At 43.2% G+C, this 16,500-nt stretch overlaps 1 protein-coding gene across 1 annotated transcript in view; it reads left to right on the top strand.

The window, feature by feature from the left end:
* LOC122800092 (prolyl endopeptidase) overlaps window positions 1-15,414 on the top strand; it is a 1,490,953-nt gene extending 1,475,539 nt beyond the window's left edge. The window contains 1 exon segment of the mRNA XM_044069645.1: window positions 14,461-15,414. Within this exon segment, the coding sequence (XP_043925580.1) occupies window positions 14,461-14,755 (295 nt within the window). The 3' untranslated portion in view covers window positions 14,756-15,414.
* Window positions 15,415-16,500: the final 1,086 nt, after the last annotated feature.

Raw genomic sequence — 16,500 nt, 5'->3', positions numbered from 1 at the left:
TTCCCCCCCGCTTCTGAAACCTCTCCAGAGCATCCCACTGAGGAGGTCTCTTGGAAGAGGACCTGCAAGAGGAAGCACCTTGACTCCCCAGAGGAGTCTATCACATCAGACACTGACCTTGATGAGGCAGAAGGGTCCCCACTGTCACCTCCTGAAGCTGTCTCCTTTGGAGACATCCTGGAATTATTAAAACAGAGAGGTGACTGGCAGTCCAACCCCCCTTCGGCTGAGGAGTCAGTTTACCTGAAGGCCTTTGGGTCTTACCCTTCCTCATCTTGGGTGACTCCTCTTTCCAATGAGCTTATGGACGTAATCTCTAGGAAGGCTTGGGAGACCCCAGATTCCATAGAGCCTACCCCTAGAAGGCAAAACAAGTTCATTATTGCCCCTAAGGACAAAGGGTTTCTGGCTAAAGGAGTTGTAGTTGATGCCATGATCATGGTGGCAGCCACTAAAAAGGAACTATCCGAGAATAGCTCCTGTATCCATCCTCCTAATAAAGATTGTAGGACTATGGATAGATATGGGAAGGAAGTGTTTTTGTCAGCGACCATTGCCCTTCTGTCTCTGAACTACCTTACCCATTTCACTAGGCTACAGAGGGACCTGTTAGAAGAACTTAGACTCCCTCAAATGAGCTGTAGCTGATGCAGTAGCAGGTAAGGTTAATGCTCAGCTCTTCACCCTCAATTATGTAGAAAACTCTTCCATGAGGTGCATATCATATACAGCAGATGGAACGAGTAGAGCTTGCGGGTTCAGGTATTGCTCTTCAGAGACAGGCCTGGATGTGCCTTTGCGGAGCCCTTCAGGTCTGCCTTTAACGTCCATTTGACGGCTCCCCTCTTTTTGGGCCAAAAGTGAAGGAACTCCTCACTATGTGTGAACAAAAAGGCAAGACCTTGTCTGCCATTGGAGTACGTTTTTCTGTGCCCACCAGACCTTTTCCAAAGGGTCTAAGGGGTAGTAGTAAAATGTGGTTTAGAAAATTCCACAAGTCTTTTTATGACACAAGGTGAAAGATCCCCCAGGGGCAGAGGGGGGAACAATAATGGTAGACGCCTCCATCGCGGCAGAGGAGGCCCACATAATCAGGGCTCCAGAGAATCTTTCTTTGGAAGGCCCTGTCAGTGCTCCTAAAGGAGTGCCCAGTTGCTCACTTCTGGAGGCAGTCGGGGGTCATTTGTCTCTGCACTAAGAAACCTACCAAAACATCACAAACAAAGATGGGTGCAAAGTATAATATCCAGGGGATATGTCATTCCCTTCACCTATCCTGTTCCTATAAGCACATCAGTTTCGGACATTCCACCCAATCAAAAGGAAGAGGCAGCCTTAGAAATTCAAAAGTTGCTAAACAAGTCATCCAACAAGTCCCCACAGACCAGAAATAATCCGGAACTTACTCAAGATTCTTTTTAGTTCCAAAGAAAACAAGGGACTGGAGACCCCTCTTGGATCTCGTCATTCTAAACAGGTCTGTGAAAAAGAGCAAATTCCAGATGGTAACACTGCAGTCGATACTTCTACTCTTGGGAAAAGACAGTTGGATGTGCTCCATAGACCTTCAGGATGCGTACTACCACATTCTAATGAGCAGGTGATCCAGAAGGTTTTTACGCTTCCAGCTAGGAGCCAGTCACTTCCAGTTTAGAGCTCTGCCCTTTGGTCTCACTACAGCTTCCAGAGTGTTCACAAAATGCGTGGCAGTAGTAGCAGCTCACCTGAGATGCAAGGAATTCCATGTGTTTCCATATCTGGATGACTGGCTCATCTCTGCCCCAACAAGACATCTTTTTCAGAAAGCCAGGGATTACGTCCTTCAACTTTGTACATCCTTTGCACTCACCATAAATTAGGAAAATCTGCTCTAGAGCCATGCCAATCCTTGATTTTCATAGGAGCACAAATAAAAACAATAATCATGTCAGCAAAGCTTCCCCAATAAAGAGTACACAATATTTGGCATTATGTAAGGATGCTGATCAACAAGGGAAAAGGGTTCTGCCAAACTAGTCTTACAGGTTCTAGGCAAAATGGCTGCTTCAGTAGTGCTAATACCATTAGCTTGACAACATATGAGAATTCTCCAGTGGCCACTTTCAACACAGTGGTCTTTTTGGGATCTTCCAATGTCACACAAGATTATGCAAACCAACTCTTGCAAAAGAGACCTTCAGTGGTGGCTCAACTCTCCCCTAGTCTCTCAAGGCTGTCCATTTCTGCACCCCCAGTCCCAAGCTACAATGACCACGAACATGTTCCAGATAGGGTAGGGGTATATTTATCTGAAGGAGCACGGTCCAAGGCACTTGGCAACAACACAAGGCCCATTTGCATATAAATGTTCTAGAGATGAGTGGTGCTTCTAGCATTGCAAGCATTTCAGAACTCTCTCCCTCTTAGGTACAGTAGCAATTCAGTCAGACAACGTGTGTGGTCTGGTAGGTAAACAAACAAGGGGGAACAAGATCTTACCCCTTGTGTCGAGAAGCCCTGAGAGTCTGGCAATGGGCAGAAGCCTCTAGCCACTTTCTCATAGCAATGCACATTCCGCGGAGATCCAACGTGATTGTAGACAAACTGAGCAAAGCCATTCTTTGGCCAAACAAGTGGTCCCTCAGTCAGAAAATGGCAGAAGAGATCTTCTACAAATGGGGCCAGCCTTGCTGCGATCTCTTTACATCACCCGTCAATGTCAAATGCAGCAACTACTGTGCCCTGATCTGCCCGGCAGGGGAGTCACCAAAGGATGCACTTGTTCACTGTTGGCCCCCAGTACGTCTTTATGCTTTCCCACCAACATCTCTGATTCCCAAGTTCCTATGGAAAGCAAGCTTGCTGAAGACCACAGTAATCCTAATTGCCCCCTGTGGCCTCGACAGATATGGTTCCCCTTTATCCGGCCTCATGTACAAAAGGGACCATGGATCCTGGACCCAGTTCCAGATCTGCTGACACATCTGTCAGGAGAACTTCATCCCAGCCTACACAATCTGAAACTGACAGCTTGGCTGCTCCACTTCCCATGATAGCCAGGTTTCTTCTGCTTTCTTCTCCAGTAAAACACATTTTGCTTTCTTCTGACAAGAACTCTACTCAGAAACTGTACAAGAGTAAGTGGCAAAGATTTTGTAGCCTGGTCTAATCGTAATTGCATAGCTCCATTCACAGCACCTTTGCATTCTATTCTGAAATTTTTGACCAAATTATTTAATGAGGGAGCTGCTGCACCTACTATTATGGTTCAGTTAGCAGCGAGCTCTAATTTTTACATAGGAGATAATGGTGCCACTATAATTTCAAACAGACTTTGTAAAGCATTCCTCAGAGGTGGTACTTTAATTCGCCTTCCATACAGAAACCCTGTTCCACCTTGGGACTTGAATTTTGTATTGTCAAAGCTTGTTTATCCACCTTTCAAACCTTCTGCTACATGTGATTTGAAATACTTGTCATGGAAAAATGCTTCTTTTAGTAGCTATAACTTCAGCAAGAAGAGTTTGAGTTACAGGCTCTATCCTCTAAGCATCCGTACATAATTTTTCATAAAGACAGAGCCTCTTTGAGAACGAACCCTTCTTTTTACCTAAGGTGGTTACTAACCTCAACCAGTCTACTGAATTACCAGTGTTCTTTCCAAACTTTCAAAACAAGGGAGAGTACACTCTCCACCTTTTAGATCTTAGACAATTGCATTTTTATTTGCACAGGACCTCACAATTCAGAAAGTCAGATCAGCTCTTTATCTTATATTCAGACATTAATAAAGGCCAACCAGTTTCTAAGGTAACACTATCCAATTGGCTATCACAATGTATATCTTTCATATACAATTCTAGTGAAAAGACCATCTCTAATCCTATTAGAGCTCATTCTACCAGGTCAATTGCTACTTTAGTGGCTTTCCAAGCCAGATTGCCCTTATAGCAGTATCTGTGCTGTGGCAACATGGGCTAAGCCACATACCTTTATTACTCACTACAAGTTGGATTTGGCCTCTAGGAGTAGAGCATCCTTTGGTTCTGTTGTTCTGAGGAATATTCTCCCATGAGCCACCCAAGAATTAGGTAGCTAGGGACGCCGCCCCATCAATGGGAATAAAGACGAGATTGACAACAACACATAAAGAAGTTATGTACTTACCATAACATTCCATGTGTGTTGTCCATCTTATTCTTTATTTTCACAATCCACCCGCCATTCCCCCTCCTGAGAGACTGAGTTGCTCTGATTGGATCTTACAGGACTCTACAGCCTCTGAGGGTATGTTTTGTTTGTGTTTGTTACATATTCTTTGTAATGTGTACTTTTAGTCACTGCTGGATGGCAAACAAGATCTGAAGTTATAGAACAGTTGCATTATGGATATGGAAAAATGCCCACAAGCTTGGCTGAGACGGATCCGACCCGTTAGTGAGAATAAAGGACGAGATGAACAACACACATGGAACATTATGGTAAGTACATAACTTCTTTTTTAGCTAATATTCGAAAGCCTAGAGGGGAGAGGTGCAGACCATCCCTGGCAAAGCAACGTGGTCTGTTGACCATCTCCTTCCATGTTGACAAATATTGCACCCCCCTTAGAATGACACCAGAAACTAAGCCAATTATTAATGTCAATCATCTTTTGTTCGTATTGTGGCATCATCCTTGGAGAAGGTAAAATGCTGCTCAGTGCTAGGCTCATACCAGCCCAAGACACATATTCTGACAGCTCCATGATGTCTCTCTTCATATAGTCTAGGGAGGTACATCTCAGATCATTACTCCCACATGGACTATGACTGAGTCATATTGGTAATTGTGGTCCAGTGACCTGAATGCATGCGTAATGTGGTGGATCCTAGCCACTGATAAGCATCTGACCATAACTTTCCTTACTCAGCCTAGTGAGAGGGACATCAGTGCATCTCACAATGGAGTCTCCAATGACTCGAATGTTGGGTTGTGTGGTGGCTTGCCTTATGGACTTGGAGGTAGAGGCTCCATGAGATATAGTTCTATGTGTTGATGTGGGTGTTTTGAAAGACCGCATTTGGAGCTGCTGAGGGTATTTGTTGTGTACTTTGTCTAGGAGGTCTTTGTGGTTTAGGAAGGTTACATGTAAATGCCACAACATATGGGGGTCGATATGTCTGCTTTGAATTATGCGGGATGGGTGCAGCGTGTGTACTACTGGCAACCTTATTGACAGGAGTACTTTTATGTCAAAGCTTTGCCTCCAGTAACATTGTGTAAATACATCTCTCACATGCCAAATCAGTTTGTTTTGGAATTAACTGTTTGTCAGTAAACATTAGGCAATTTCTGCATTGCCTCAGGATGCCCATATCCACCAAGCCAGTAACGGGGACAGTAGGAAAGTTCATATGCATGGCAACAGACCCTTTTTTATTGATTAAACAGTTGGAGTGAGAATATCAATCACTGTCAGGAGTATCCAGTTTGCAACTATGTGGACAGTGCTTGTCACTGCAGGCTAGTTGTCCTGTGTGCAACTAGTTATTGTAGAAATTTCAATTGTGCTTTTACAGGAAAAATGTTACTCAAGGTGTCTGAGTCTGTACAGAGCACTGCCAAACACTTGAGGAGAAACTAATATGTCGATCCTGAAAATTTAAGGATGAAGTATTTAGGCAGATATTCTGAAGTTAGAAAGAAAGCAAGCAGTGATTACTGAAAACAAACAATTAGTTTGTCAAGAATGATGAAAAGAGAGGAAACACATGAATGGCTACTGCCTGACTACTGCTAATGCTGGTCTCAGCACAACTTCACTCTGTTGGGATACAATGCTCCTTGATCCTTCTTTCACCAGAAGCAAAATGTTAGCACCAATCCCAAGAAGAGAAGCAGACCACAGCCTGTTTGGTGATCCACAGTCTTGTCCCAGATGATGCCAGGGTCTGTACGCTTGTAGCCTTTTTCTGGTCAATGCCTTGAATAGCAACCAGACCAATCAGGAATGGTAAGCACAGACATTCACTCTCCAACCAGAAACAGTCAGGATTCAGTACACTCTGCTCCTTGGTAATTGTCTCCATTCCCAATGGAACATATATTAGCATTGTAACCATCATGTTTAGCATTGTGTTTTTGATCAACTGTGGTTGTCATAAAGTACACTACTAGCAGCTACTAGAGATTAGTAAACTTTATCATCAAGTCATTAGAGTCTTCTGCTTGCCTTATTGTTTGCTAGGGGAAGACAATTCAGTAAGTTGTATGGAACTGTGCAGTTTGAATTTTGTCATAAACACAAACTAGATTGTATAGGTAACCATGAATGGAATGTCAGATATTCTAAGGTTTATATTTTACAGTAGAACCCAGGATTGGGGGTAACTAGCAGGAGTTGGAGGAACTTTGATCATAGGTGAATGAGTCCTTGAACACAGAGGTAAGAGGAACTGTGGGCCAACCCAGAAGCTTGAAACAGCACCCCATCATATGTAACATATTAATACAGACTCCATCTTAGAAGGACTAAATAAACAAGGCCTTTGCAAGCAGACATCTTAAAATGACAGGAGAAAGCACTGCATTGCTGGCATAGTGCTTAAATTTGGCTAAATATTAGCTGAAACTGCATCCAGCAGCAGGTTCTTGCCTGTTGTTCTGCATGGGGCATACTTTAATTAGGAGCAGGTCTAAAAGAGAGCGGTTTTAGAACTGGCTCTCTAAAGTAGCGTTAGAGAATCTTAAATGTAGAAGGTGGTAGTTGCCCTGAAATAAGCTTCCACCAGACATCCTCAATCACACTAAGTACAGTTGGAGAGATGAACCATATGAAGAAAAAAAAAAAAAAAAAGAAAGCTCTTGGCTTTTAGGTGAGTTGACTTGGCAAATAGATGAGTTTATTATGAGTGTCATGACTGCATGATTTAGTTTTCTTCACTTAGCAGAGTGTATCAATAGTGCTTGCATGAAAGCCATAATGGAAATGCACATAAATGAAGTAGATACAACTTAAATATTCCTCTTTCAGTGTAGATGAAATTGCATATTCAAGGCTATATTACTTTAATGTATAATTTAGATCATTTGCAAAAGAGAAGCATGATTGTTGACTGGGAGAAAAAGGCTCTTTCAGAACATAGTACAGTTTTCAAAATGCTTTCTAACATGCTATTTCAAACATCTTTTATTAACGGGCAGTCAGCAGCTGTATATTAACTGACTATATGAATTGTTCAACAAACATCATCTGTGCATTTATTTTTTTTGGCCCTCTTGACCAGTCAGTAACTTGCACATCCTTGGATAACCCAACCGGAAGGCTTTGTGTTACTCAGTGGGGGAACAACCTTCAGGAGGCTGTAAGAGGAGAAGCCTAATAGTGTCTGTATTTGAGAACTGGCCATGGGTAAAGTTTTACACAAGTATCATTTGCACCACAATGAGTGTTATATTAAAATAGTGTGATTAAACTTTTATGTGCGATTGTGTTTCTTTCTTGATAGCAAGATACTGCATCATCCCCTTCCAAACATCCTTCAAAGCAAACACTTTGCAAGTTTATGTTGAGTCTTTTGAACTGCTAAAATAAACATGAAATACTTACTGGACTTCCAGAATCAGATGCTCAGCTGTCTTGAGAAAAGATTTTTTGACACAAGGAAGACTGAGAAGCGTCATCCCTCTGATATTGGAGCACACCCTTTTGCCACCTTTTTTTGAAAATGGGTTGCACCATCTCAGTTTGCCAATCTAGAGATACTGTCCCCACATTCCACACAGTATTGAAGACTCTTTTTAACCATACCTCCCTAACAGTATTCTGGAATCTTTAGCATTCCTGTACAGGTCTCCTCTAGTATTAGCTCTGCTGATGTGTTTAATTATTGCAGTCACTTCATCTACAGAATAGTCCCACTCTCACCTGTTGCTTTTGGCAGTGCCATCCCTGAGGAGGGAATGCCCGCTAGGTGTATGAGTGCCTCAGATTGTTCTTCCATCTTAAGTCCCTAATCGTGTCAGCATTTCTCCATTGCCAAAAACAGACCAGGTGGTGATCTGCCCAACTCTCGTTAGTTGTTGAATGATTCATATAACTCCAAACAGGCTTTGGCAAAAGTCATATTTCATAGCCTTATCAAACTCCTGCCACACTTGGGCCTTCTCTTCAGTAATTGCAGCTTACCTTGGCCTGTTGGTATGTGTGAGTTAAGTCTGTGACCCCTGCCAGTATTGCTTGGAAGAAGAATTTCTTTAACATGCCTACTTCTATTACCTCTGGTGTCAGCCAGGAAGTCCTAAGGCAACTGCTGTGTTAGGCACCGATCACCATGCAGCCACAGCATCTTGCTGCTACCTCAGTTGTTCAGGTCTTGAACAGAGATTATTCAGACACCATGACTCTGACCTCTCCTAACTTGTCATCTGACTCCACTCACCACCAAGTGGTGATCGGTTGACAGCTCAGACCTGTCTTCACCCAGCTGTCCAGTGCATTTGTCCTCCCATCTAGAGTAATGTTTATTCTGTCCTGACAAATACTGGACCAACTCTTTACTCTTGGACAAATATTGGAGGTGGTGTGGGGAATTTTGCCAGTCCCATCTTCCTCTATTTTGTGAACCTGGACAAGGCACATGTGTACCCTGTAATGTCTCTGGTGTTGTGGGTCTGTTTCACATTGTGCCTGAGGTGCCAGAATAGTGTTTGCAGTCTTGAGGTGGGCACAGGACTGATGAGTCTTCTCTCATGATGTCCTTCAAGGATGCATCTGCAGTCTTCACAAATGGGTTGTCCTGTCGTCAGGCAGCCCTTCGGTCGGCCGGATTCCAAAGTCTGGGTCTGGCTTCGGCTGGTGTCGCACTTCACCCGACGTCATTGCAGCAGTTATTAGGGTATAAAGGCATCAGCCGACACCATTTTCCCCAGTCTTTCTTGCGCGTGTATATGAAGCAGAAGCTGTCGGTCGGTCAGATCCAGAGATTACTACTACAAATATTACCAAGACTTCTAAAAGCTAGGTACCCCTTTGGGTACTCTTTCTTCCCTCACCCGGTGTCAGAGAAAGTAAATAACTGTTTATCTTGTGGGAAACAAATACCTCATAAAGATTTCCACTCCTATTGCATACATTGTTTAGGCCCAGACCACGACGTAGCAGCTTGTCTAGCCTGTGCTTTTTAACCGACGGACGCTTAGACGCCGGTCGGAGTTTGCTGAACAGATTTTCAGCTCCGATTTTGCATATATTATGCCGCCGGATCCTCCTCACTACACATACAAAAAAACGAAAGAAAAGGACCGACATTCAGCCCTGGGTTTCAGCGAAACCGCTGTTAAGCAAACCTTCTTTCTTCAGCGAAATCATGCCTTCTACCGAGGCCTCTTCTAACCTGGTAGAAACGCCAACCTTCTGTTGCGGTTTCACAGGATTTATCAGATACCATTCCCTGGATATTTCTACCCCCTGCGTGGAGCTGCTAGGCCTCCTGCAGCAATGTCTATTAAGGCCTTTGCCAGGGCTAAGGCAGCCAAAGCATCAAAACGTGCCTGCCAAGCCCCCTCTCTCAGGCCCAGCACCAGCTCCCATATGCTTACTTTGGCTGAGGATCTCATCTCTTTAATTGTGGAGCCCAGCCTCATCCAGACAGGGCCTCTCTCCTCCTCCAGAAAAGGCCTAGAGCAGAGCCCCTGAGCCAGTATCCACAGATGATTCCTCTGATGACTCAGATCATACAGACCCTCCTGAGGCTGCTTATTCTCCTACTTAAGACTCTGATGCTGAGGAGTCCATCCCTTCAGCCTCTCCTCCTGAGGAATTTTCCTTTGGGGAAACCTTACATGCTATGAGGGAACAATTTCAGTGGCAGGGCCAATATTTCTCAGACTCTAGAAAAGGCTTAGGACTTTTCTACATTTGCCACAGCATAGGCCTTTAGCTATTCCTCCAGTACTTTCTGTTGTTGATGATGCATTTAATGATGCTTGCACTGCTCCTGATTCATTACTCGCTCCTGCTAAGCCCGATAGGTTCTACAGGGTCCCGACACTCATCACCATTTATATAAGGCTCCCTTTGCAGATCCAGAGACTATCTCCCAGGGTCCTAAAGCCTCTGAAGGGAATCCAGGTCCTTAGAGAACTTTGTCAGCTAGAGCTTTGAACTGCCAATTTCATATGATTCAATAAGAGTTTATGCTTGACCAGTTGACTAAAAGCTGTCCTCTGAAGAATCTTTAGATAAGAAATATATTCAAGAAATGGTACATAACATACAGCAGGTTAGTAACCATCTCTAAAATGTGGCTATGATGTACTGAGACCATGTCAAATCAAAGCTTTTGATGCACCTATGGACAAGGTCAGTATTTTTTCCCCCCCAACAGGCACTAAAAAGAAAAAAGAGAGAAGCAAAAATCTGTACAAACAGTGAAAGATTTCTAAGGTTTAGCAGGAACTGGCCCTCCAAGAATTGGTCCTTTCCAGACTCCTCTAGGGCACAAAGAGGCAGGAATAGGCCGAGAGGCAGAAACCAAACCAGGGGTGCGTAACAACCAGCGAGGCATGGATGCAACCACCACCACTACAACAACTCACTCACAGTGACTTGGTGTGGCAACCGCCTACCAGGGAACAACTAGAAGCACCCTTAGAAAGCTAACCTTATTTTCAAAGAACTGGCATTGCATCACAAGAGAAAATGGATTTTGCAAACTATAGACCAAGGTTACAGGTTCCATTTCCATACTCTACCAAGCAAAGAGGAATGCCAAACCTGCCACCTACTCAAAGGACAGAAGCTCTAAAGCAAATATCTCAATTACTAAGAATGAGAGCTGTGGAAAAGGTACCACCTTTGGAGCAAGGAAAGGGATTTTACTCCAGGCTCTTCCTGGTACCAAGAAACAAATGGAGGCCTATTCTAGACCTGTCCGCTTTAAACACATTCCTCATTGTTCCAAAATTCAAAATGCTGACCCTACAGCAGCTTCTTCCATGCTGGGCAAGGAGTCTTGGCTGGTAACTCTAGATCTCAAGGAGGCATACCTGCACGTCCCCATAAGACCAATTTGCAGAAGATACCTCAGATTTCTTGCAGGATCAGAGCATTATCAATTCTCAGCATTGCCCTTTGGCTTATCTACTGCTACCAGAGGTTCAATTAAATGCCTGGTATCAGTAATCGGCCATTGCAGACTTCCAGGGTTTCAAATCTATCCCTCCTACCTGGACGACTGCCTGATACAAGCGGACAACAAAATAAAACTACAGAAGACCTACAAAGAGTCATTTACCTGCAAGCCCTGGGATATACAGTCAATATAAAAGTCAAGGCTGATTCCATCCCAAAGAATAACCTTTCTGGGTGCAGAACTGGACACATCAAATCAAATGGCATCCCTAACTGCAGAAAAAAAAGAAGAGCTTCCTCTACTTCTCTTGGCATTAACAAAGCAGAACCATCTAACTGCAAGAAAGCTGCAAGCTCTAGGCTTCATGGCATCCTGAATAATACTGGTCCCTCATGCCAGGCTGCATAGAAAAAAGCTACATGGGTACCTAAAGAATTTGTGGTCTCAACACAAGCACAGCCTAGAAACCAAAATTCCAATGATTCCTGCCTGAAGAAAGAGTTCCTATGGTGGGCTCAGGCCTGCCAATCAAACTCAGGATTGCCCTTCTGCAGATGCCTCAGACCTCAGTTGGGGGCACACATGCTGGACAGGTGCATTCAAGGCCTATGGACTCAAGACCAGCTGCACCTGCAAGGCCTTCAAACCTTTTCTCCAAGAAGGTCAGCTGATGATAAGGACAGACAACACCACAGTTATGTGGTACATCAACAAACAGGAGGCACACACTCATATCCTCGGCACTGGACCTGTGGGATGTTTATGTACCAGGAAGGAAAACATTCTAGCAGACATATTAAGCAGAACTACCACAGATGCCCACGAATGGATGCTGCATCCGGACATCTTCAAAGCCATCACAAGAGAATGGGGATTACCACAAATAGACTTGTTTGCATCCACACTCAACCACCAGCTAAAGAAATTCTGCACAGGAAGGTGGACTCCTATCTTTCAGTTGGAAAACCTGATAGCATCGCATTCCCACCACTTCCTTTGATGCACAAGGTGCTTCTGAAGATCAAAGAGGAACATCCGAGGATCATTCTGATAGCTCCAGACTGGCCAAGACAACATTGGTATCAATTGCTGAGGAGCATGTCCCGGAACAAATATGGACACTGCCCTGATCCCATTACTGTTAACACAGAACAACTTCAACATCCTGCATCCAAACGGCTCAAGACCTTCAACAAGAAAGAATTATGCAGCAAAATGAAAAGATATCTGAAGTGACACTGGTGAACATAGCCAACATCCTGGCTCTTCCATACAGGCCTGTCCTACTCTTCCATCAAGATACATGCCTCAGCTATTTCAGCAGAATACAGCTTGGATCCTCCTGTCTGCATCCTCTGCTCAGTTTCTGAGAGGAATTAAAATGTGAAACCTCCCGAAACCTCCATTACCAGCATGGGACTTGAACTTTGTACTAGAAAAATCCTGGAAGACTGCATTCCTGCTGGCAATAACTTCAGCAAGAAGGGTCTCTGAACTACAGGCATTAATGGCAGTGCAACCCTTCCTGATCTTCCATCAAGATAGAGTGTCCATGAGAACAAATCCTACATTTATCAGGCTATCCACCTTCCTACATTCTTCCCCAACCCACAGAACAGGGAGAAAGGCTACTACATACCTTGGATGCTACCTGGACAGGACAAAGACCAATAGAAAACAACAGGGAAGGAAGGCAAACCAATTTCAAAACAGACAATCTCCAAATGGAGTTACTCCTATCATGGAAAGAAAACTCCAGAGAACATCAGGCCTCACTCCACAAGGGCTACAGCCACTGGACATTATAGAGGCTGCATTATAATTTACCTTTATACTCTAGCTACTCTTCTCCTCCCCTAGTTTAGCTATGGTATTCTACCCATTTAGAAGACTGCAGATGCATCCTTGAAGGACATAGTACAGTTTTGTACCTACCATAAATGTAGATGTCCGATAGGAATGCATCTGCGATCAAGACCTCCTCCCTTCCCCTCTGAGAGCTTGGGGATCTATTATGGTGTATTTGTTTGTATATATGTACATACATACTTATTTTGTGTTGCTCTTTGCTCTACTATTTGGAAACTTTGGCATATCCAAATTTAGCCATCCAAGAGGGCACCTGGCATCTGGGGCAAGAAACACTGAGGACATCTACATTTATGGTAGGTACAAAACTGTACTTTTGTGATTTTGGTGGACAGGTATCACTGCACTGCCAAGGTTCAAACAGCCTCTAGTCTGAGAACCTGAGGGTTGGCTTATCTGTCTGCAGATGATGATGTCATCTTGGTCTCAAGTGACTGTGATCTCCACTGCTCACTGGGGTAATTCATTGCTGTGTATCAATCAGTTGAAATGAGAATCAGTACCTTTAAGTCATAGGTCATGGTTCTTTCCTGAAAAATGTGTGTATCTCTGTCCACTGATTGGCGGGGGGGGGGGGGGGCACATGCCTCAGATTAAGCCATTTAAGCATCTTGGGGACTTGCTCATCAGTGAAGGGGATTGGGAGATGGATCAGGAAAGAGTACAGTAGTCGCAGCAGTGCTTCAGGCATTGTTGGTGGTGAAGCAGGAACAGAATGCTAGGATGAAACTCTGTGTAGCTGTCAGTTTATGCCCATGTCCTCATCTTTGGTCAGGGGTTTTGGATATTGACTGAAAGGACAAGATATTGTCTACAAGCAGCACAAGTGAGATGTCCATAACAGACTGGGGGGCTCTGCAATCTGAGAGGACCTCTAAGAAGACCTGCTACTCATCTGGATCTAGTGGAGCCAGTTGATGTAGCTTGGGTACCCAGTGAGGATGCCCCCCTTCACCCCGGGAGGTGCACTAGGTATATTCTACTGGGAGAAGACACTGAGGAAGATTTATGACATGACAGAGAGATTAAATTGCCAGATTTTATTTATTAATTTTGCTGACCAGGTAGGTGAGCTGCTACTCGTACCATTTTCAGCCCTGACCCAGGATAATTAGACTTTCACAAATTGCAACAGATGCTTACAGTTCTTTGGTGTCTGTACAGTTTCTATAGTTCGGTGTGTGACAGGTTTATTTGCAGAATAATTCAGTAGTTGTGGGAAGAGGAGGATATTCTTTTGACGCATGACAAGAGCTTATTTATTATATAATGATAGGGACAGATGTAAATTGATGCAATTATAGTTACTGCTTAGCAAACTGTACTGCATTTCTGGCTTAGTCTTATGGCTTTAAACTGCCTCCTGTAAGACAGTATAAGTGTATTTCTACTTATGATTGTTTTTTTTCACTTTAATTAACTGAGCATGCGTATTTTCTAGTGTTGCGATAGTTTTCTGACTAAAGTAGCCACTATAATTTTATTTCCCCCCCAGATACTCTCCACTTCATAATATCAAGGTACCAGAGGGTAATGGAGTTCAGTATCCAGCCATCCTTTTGCTGACAGCAGACCACGATGACCGAGTGGTGCCACTACACTCCTTGAAGTATATAGCTACACTGCAGTATTTTGTAGGGTGGAATTTAAAGCAGGAAAACCCACTTCTCATCCATGTTGATACCAAAGCAGGACATGGGGCAGGAAAACCCACAACCAAAGTTATTGAAGAAGTGTCTGACATGTATGCCTTTATTGCTCGATGTCTCAATCTAAGCTGGATTCCTTAAGGGAAAAAAAACTGCTGTTGCTATTGTTACAGAAACCAAGGGCTTTGATGTCATTAGGAAAATGGGTCATCCCAGGAAGCAAAGTACTTAAGTTTAATAGTTGATCACTTTAATCGGACCTATTGGGAAAGACTGCTGTTACTGTATTTGCTCTCTAGAAATTTTTTTATATATTGATCCAGTGTGTACTGTAACACAAAACACTACTATGCAATGACTTCAGAATTCAGCATTATGTAATATTGTGTAACTTATAAACTGTAAAAGTATGTGAAGACTGTCCTATAACTTCAAATCATGTGGTCTTTTTTACGTCAGCCTGAAACTTCAGTTAAGTACTTTGTAGACCAATTTTGAACTTGTAATCTGTGAGTGGTTAGAGACTTTAGTAAACAAGAACTTTTTCAAAATGTGCAGTGTTCTAAATTGTATTTACCCCGACAGTTCTGTAGAATTGTAGGAGCAGAGCAAGTTTAAAAGTAAGCCAATCATGTGAATTTTTGTCTTTACTGTTCCACAGGTTTTACATCAGTTCAGTGCTAAAATGTGTGCTGACATAAAATCTGCAGTAGTCGTCTTTTAACAACATAAAGCCCTTTTCTCAAAAATTTTAACACAAGTGTAATCGGATGGTCTATAAATAAAATGTTTGTATAAAACTTTATAGTCCGATGTCTTTAATAATTATACCCCTTTTTGTGAAACGTATTGCATCACTGTAGAACACATAGGGACAGTTCAAGGAGCAAGTCACCTTACTGTTGTCTCATTTCCCTCTGACTGCAAAACTGGCCTAATTTATGCGGATTCTTTACAGTCTGCCATTGTTCCTATTTTTGTTAGCATTATAGTGTCGTAGTGTGCTGCAAAAAGTTAAATCACTTATATTGTTACTAAAGATGAGAGTTAAACTTTATCCTTAGTTGAATTAGTATATTGCTCTGAGGTGGATGCATTGAATCAGTTATGCCTACATCGCTATGATTTCTAGTGGTGTCACTGAATCCTTTGCACAAAGATCAGAAGTAAATGCTACAAATGAATGTTGAGATCTCTTTGGATGTTTTATGCACTGAATAGATGGGTTTTCCTCTTTTGCGATCCCAAGCTTGGCATATTTTTTTTCCTTCGTGTGTTTACGGCACATGTACTTATTGGCACATTGTGACATGTTCCAACTGCTCTAACACATTGTCCTCTTCTTACTCCTAATATTTGTCATGAAAAAATTCCTACATTCAATGACTAAGCAAATGAAACCTTCCAAGTGTTTTGTAGCTGCCAAATCATGATTTCGGATCCATATCAACATAGTTTCTGTTGACTGGATAAGGAGCATGATGTGAAGCAATTGCCTAAGCTTCAGAGTAGCCATCAGAAAAAAGTAAGAAACTTAACGCCATTCTCAGGTCTCTTCACAGCCCTGCTCAGGGACCAGCAGCAGGATCCATTGCACAATATCAGACTGGTGTCATAGCACTGCATGAAGATGAGGGAGTCAGAGGTCGAATTTATGTCATACCATCCTACTGAGACACAGACTTGCAGGGCTTGAATGTTTCCAGTTCCTGTTCTGCTAGTGAGAACTCAAGCTCACTTCTGTGACTGGCAGACAACAGGAGACCTTGATAAGTGCACCCTTGCCCGCCACTTTAGCCAAAGTGATCCCTGTGAGGTATGCACACGTCTTCAATGGCTGAGTATCTGAAACAGGTTTCCACCTACCCTGTTATCACAGAACATCC

Source organism: Protopterus annectens, chromosome 1.part0, assembly GCF_019279795.1.
Source record: "Protopterus annectens isolate FY-2018-M chromosome 1.part0, PAN1.0, whole genome shotgun sequence".
In the NCBI taxonomy this organism is placed as follows: domain Eukaryota; kingdom Metazoa; phylum Chordata; order Ceratodontiformes; family Protopteridae; genus Protopterus; species Protopterus annectens.
The sequence above is the reverse complement of the archived record's forward strand: the minus strand, read 5'-3'. Positions and strand labels throughout refer to the sequence as shown.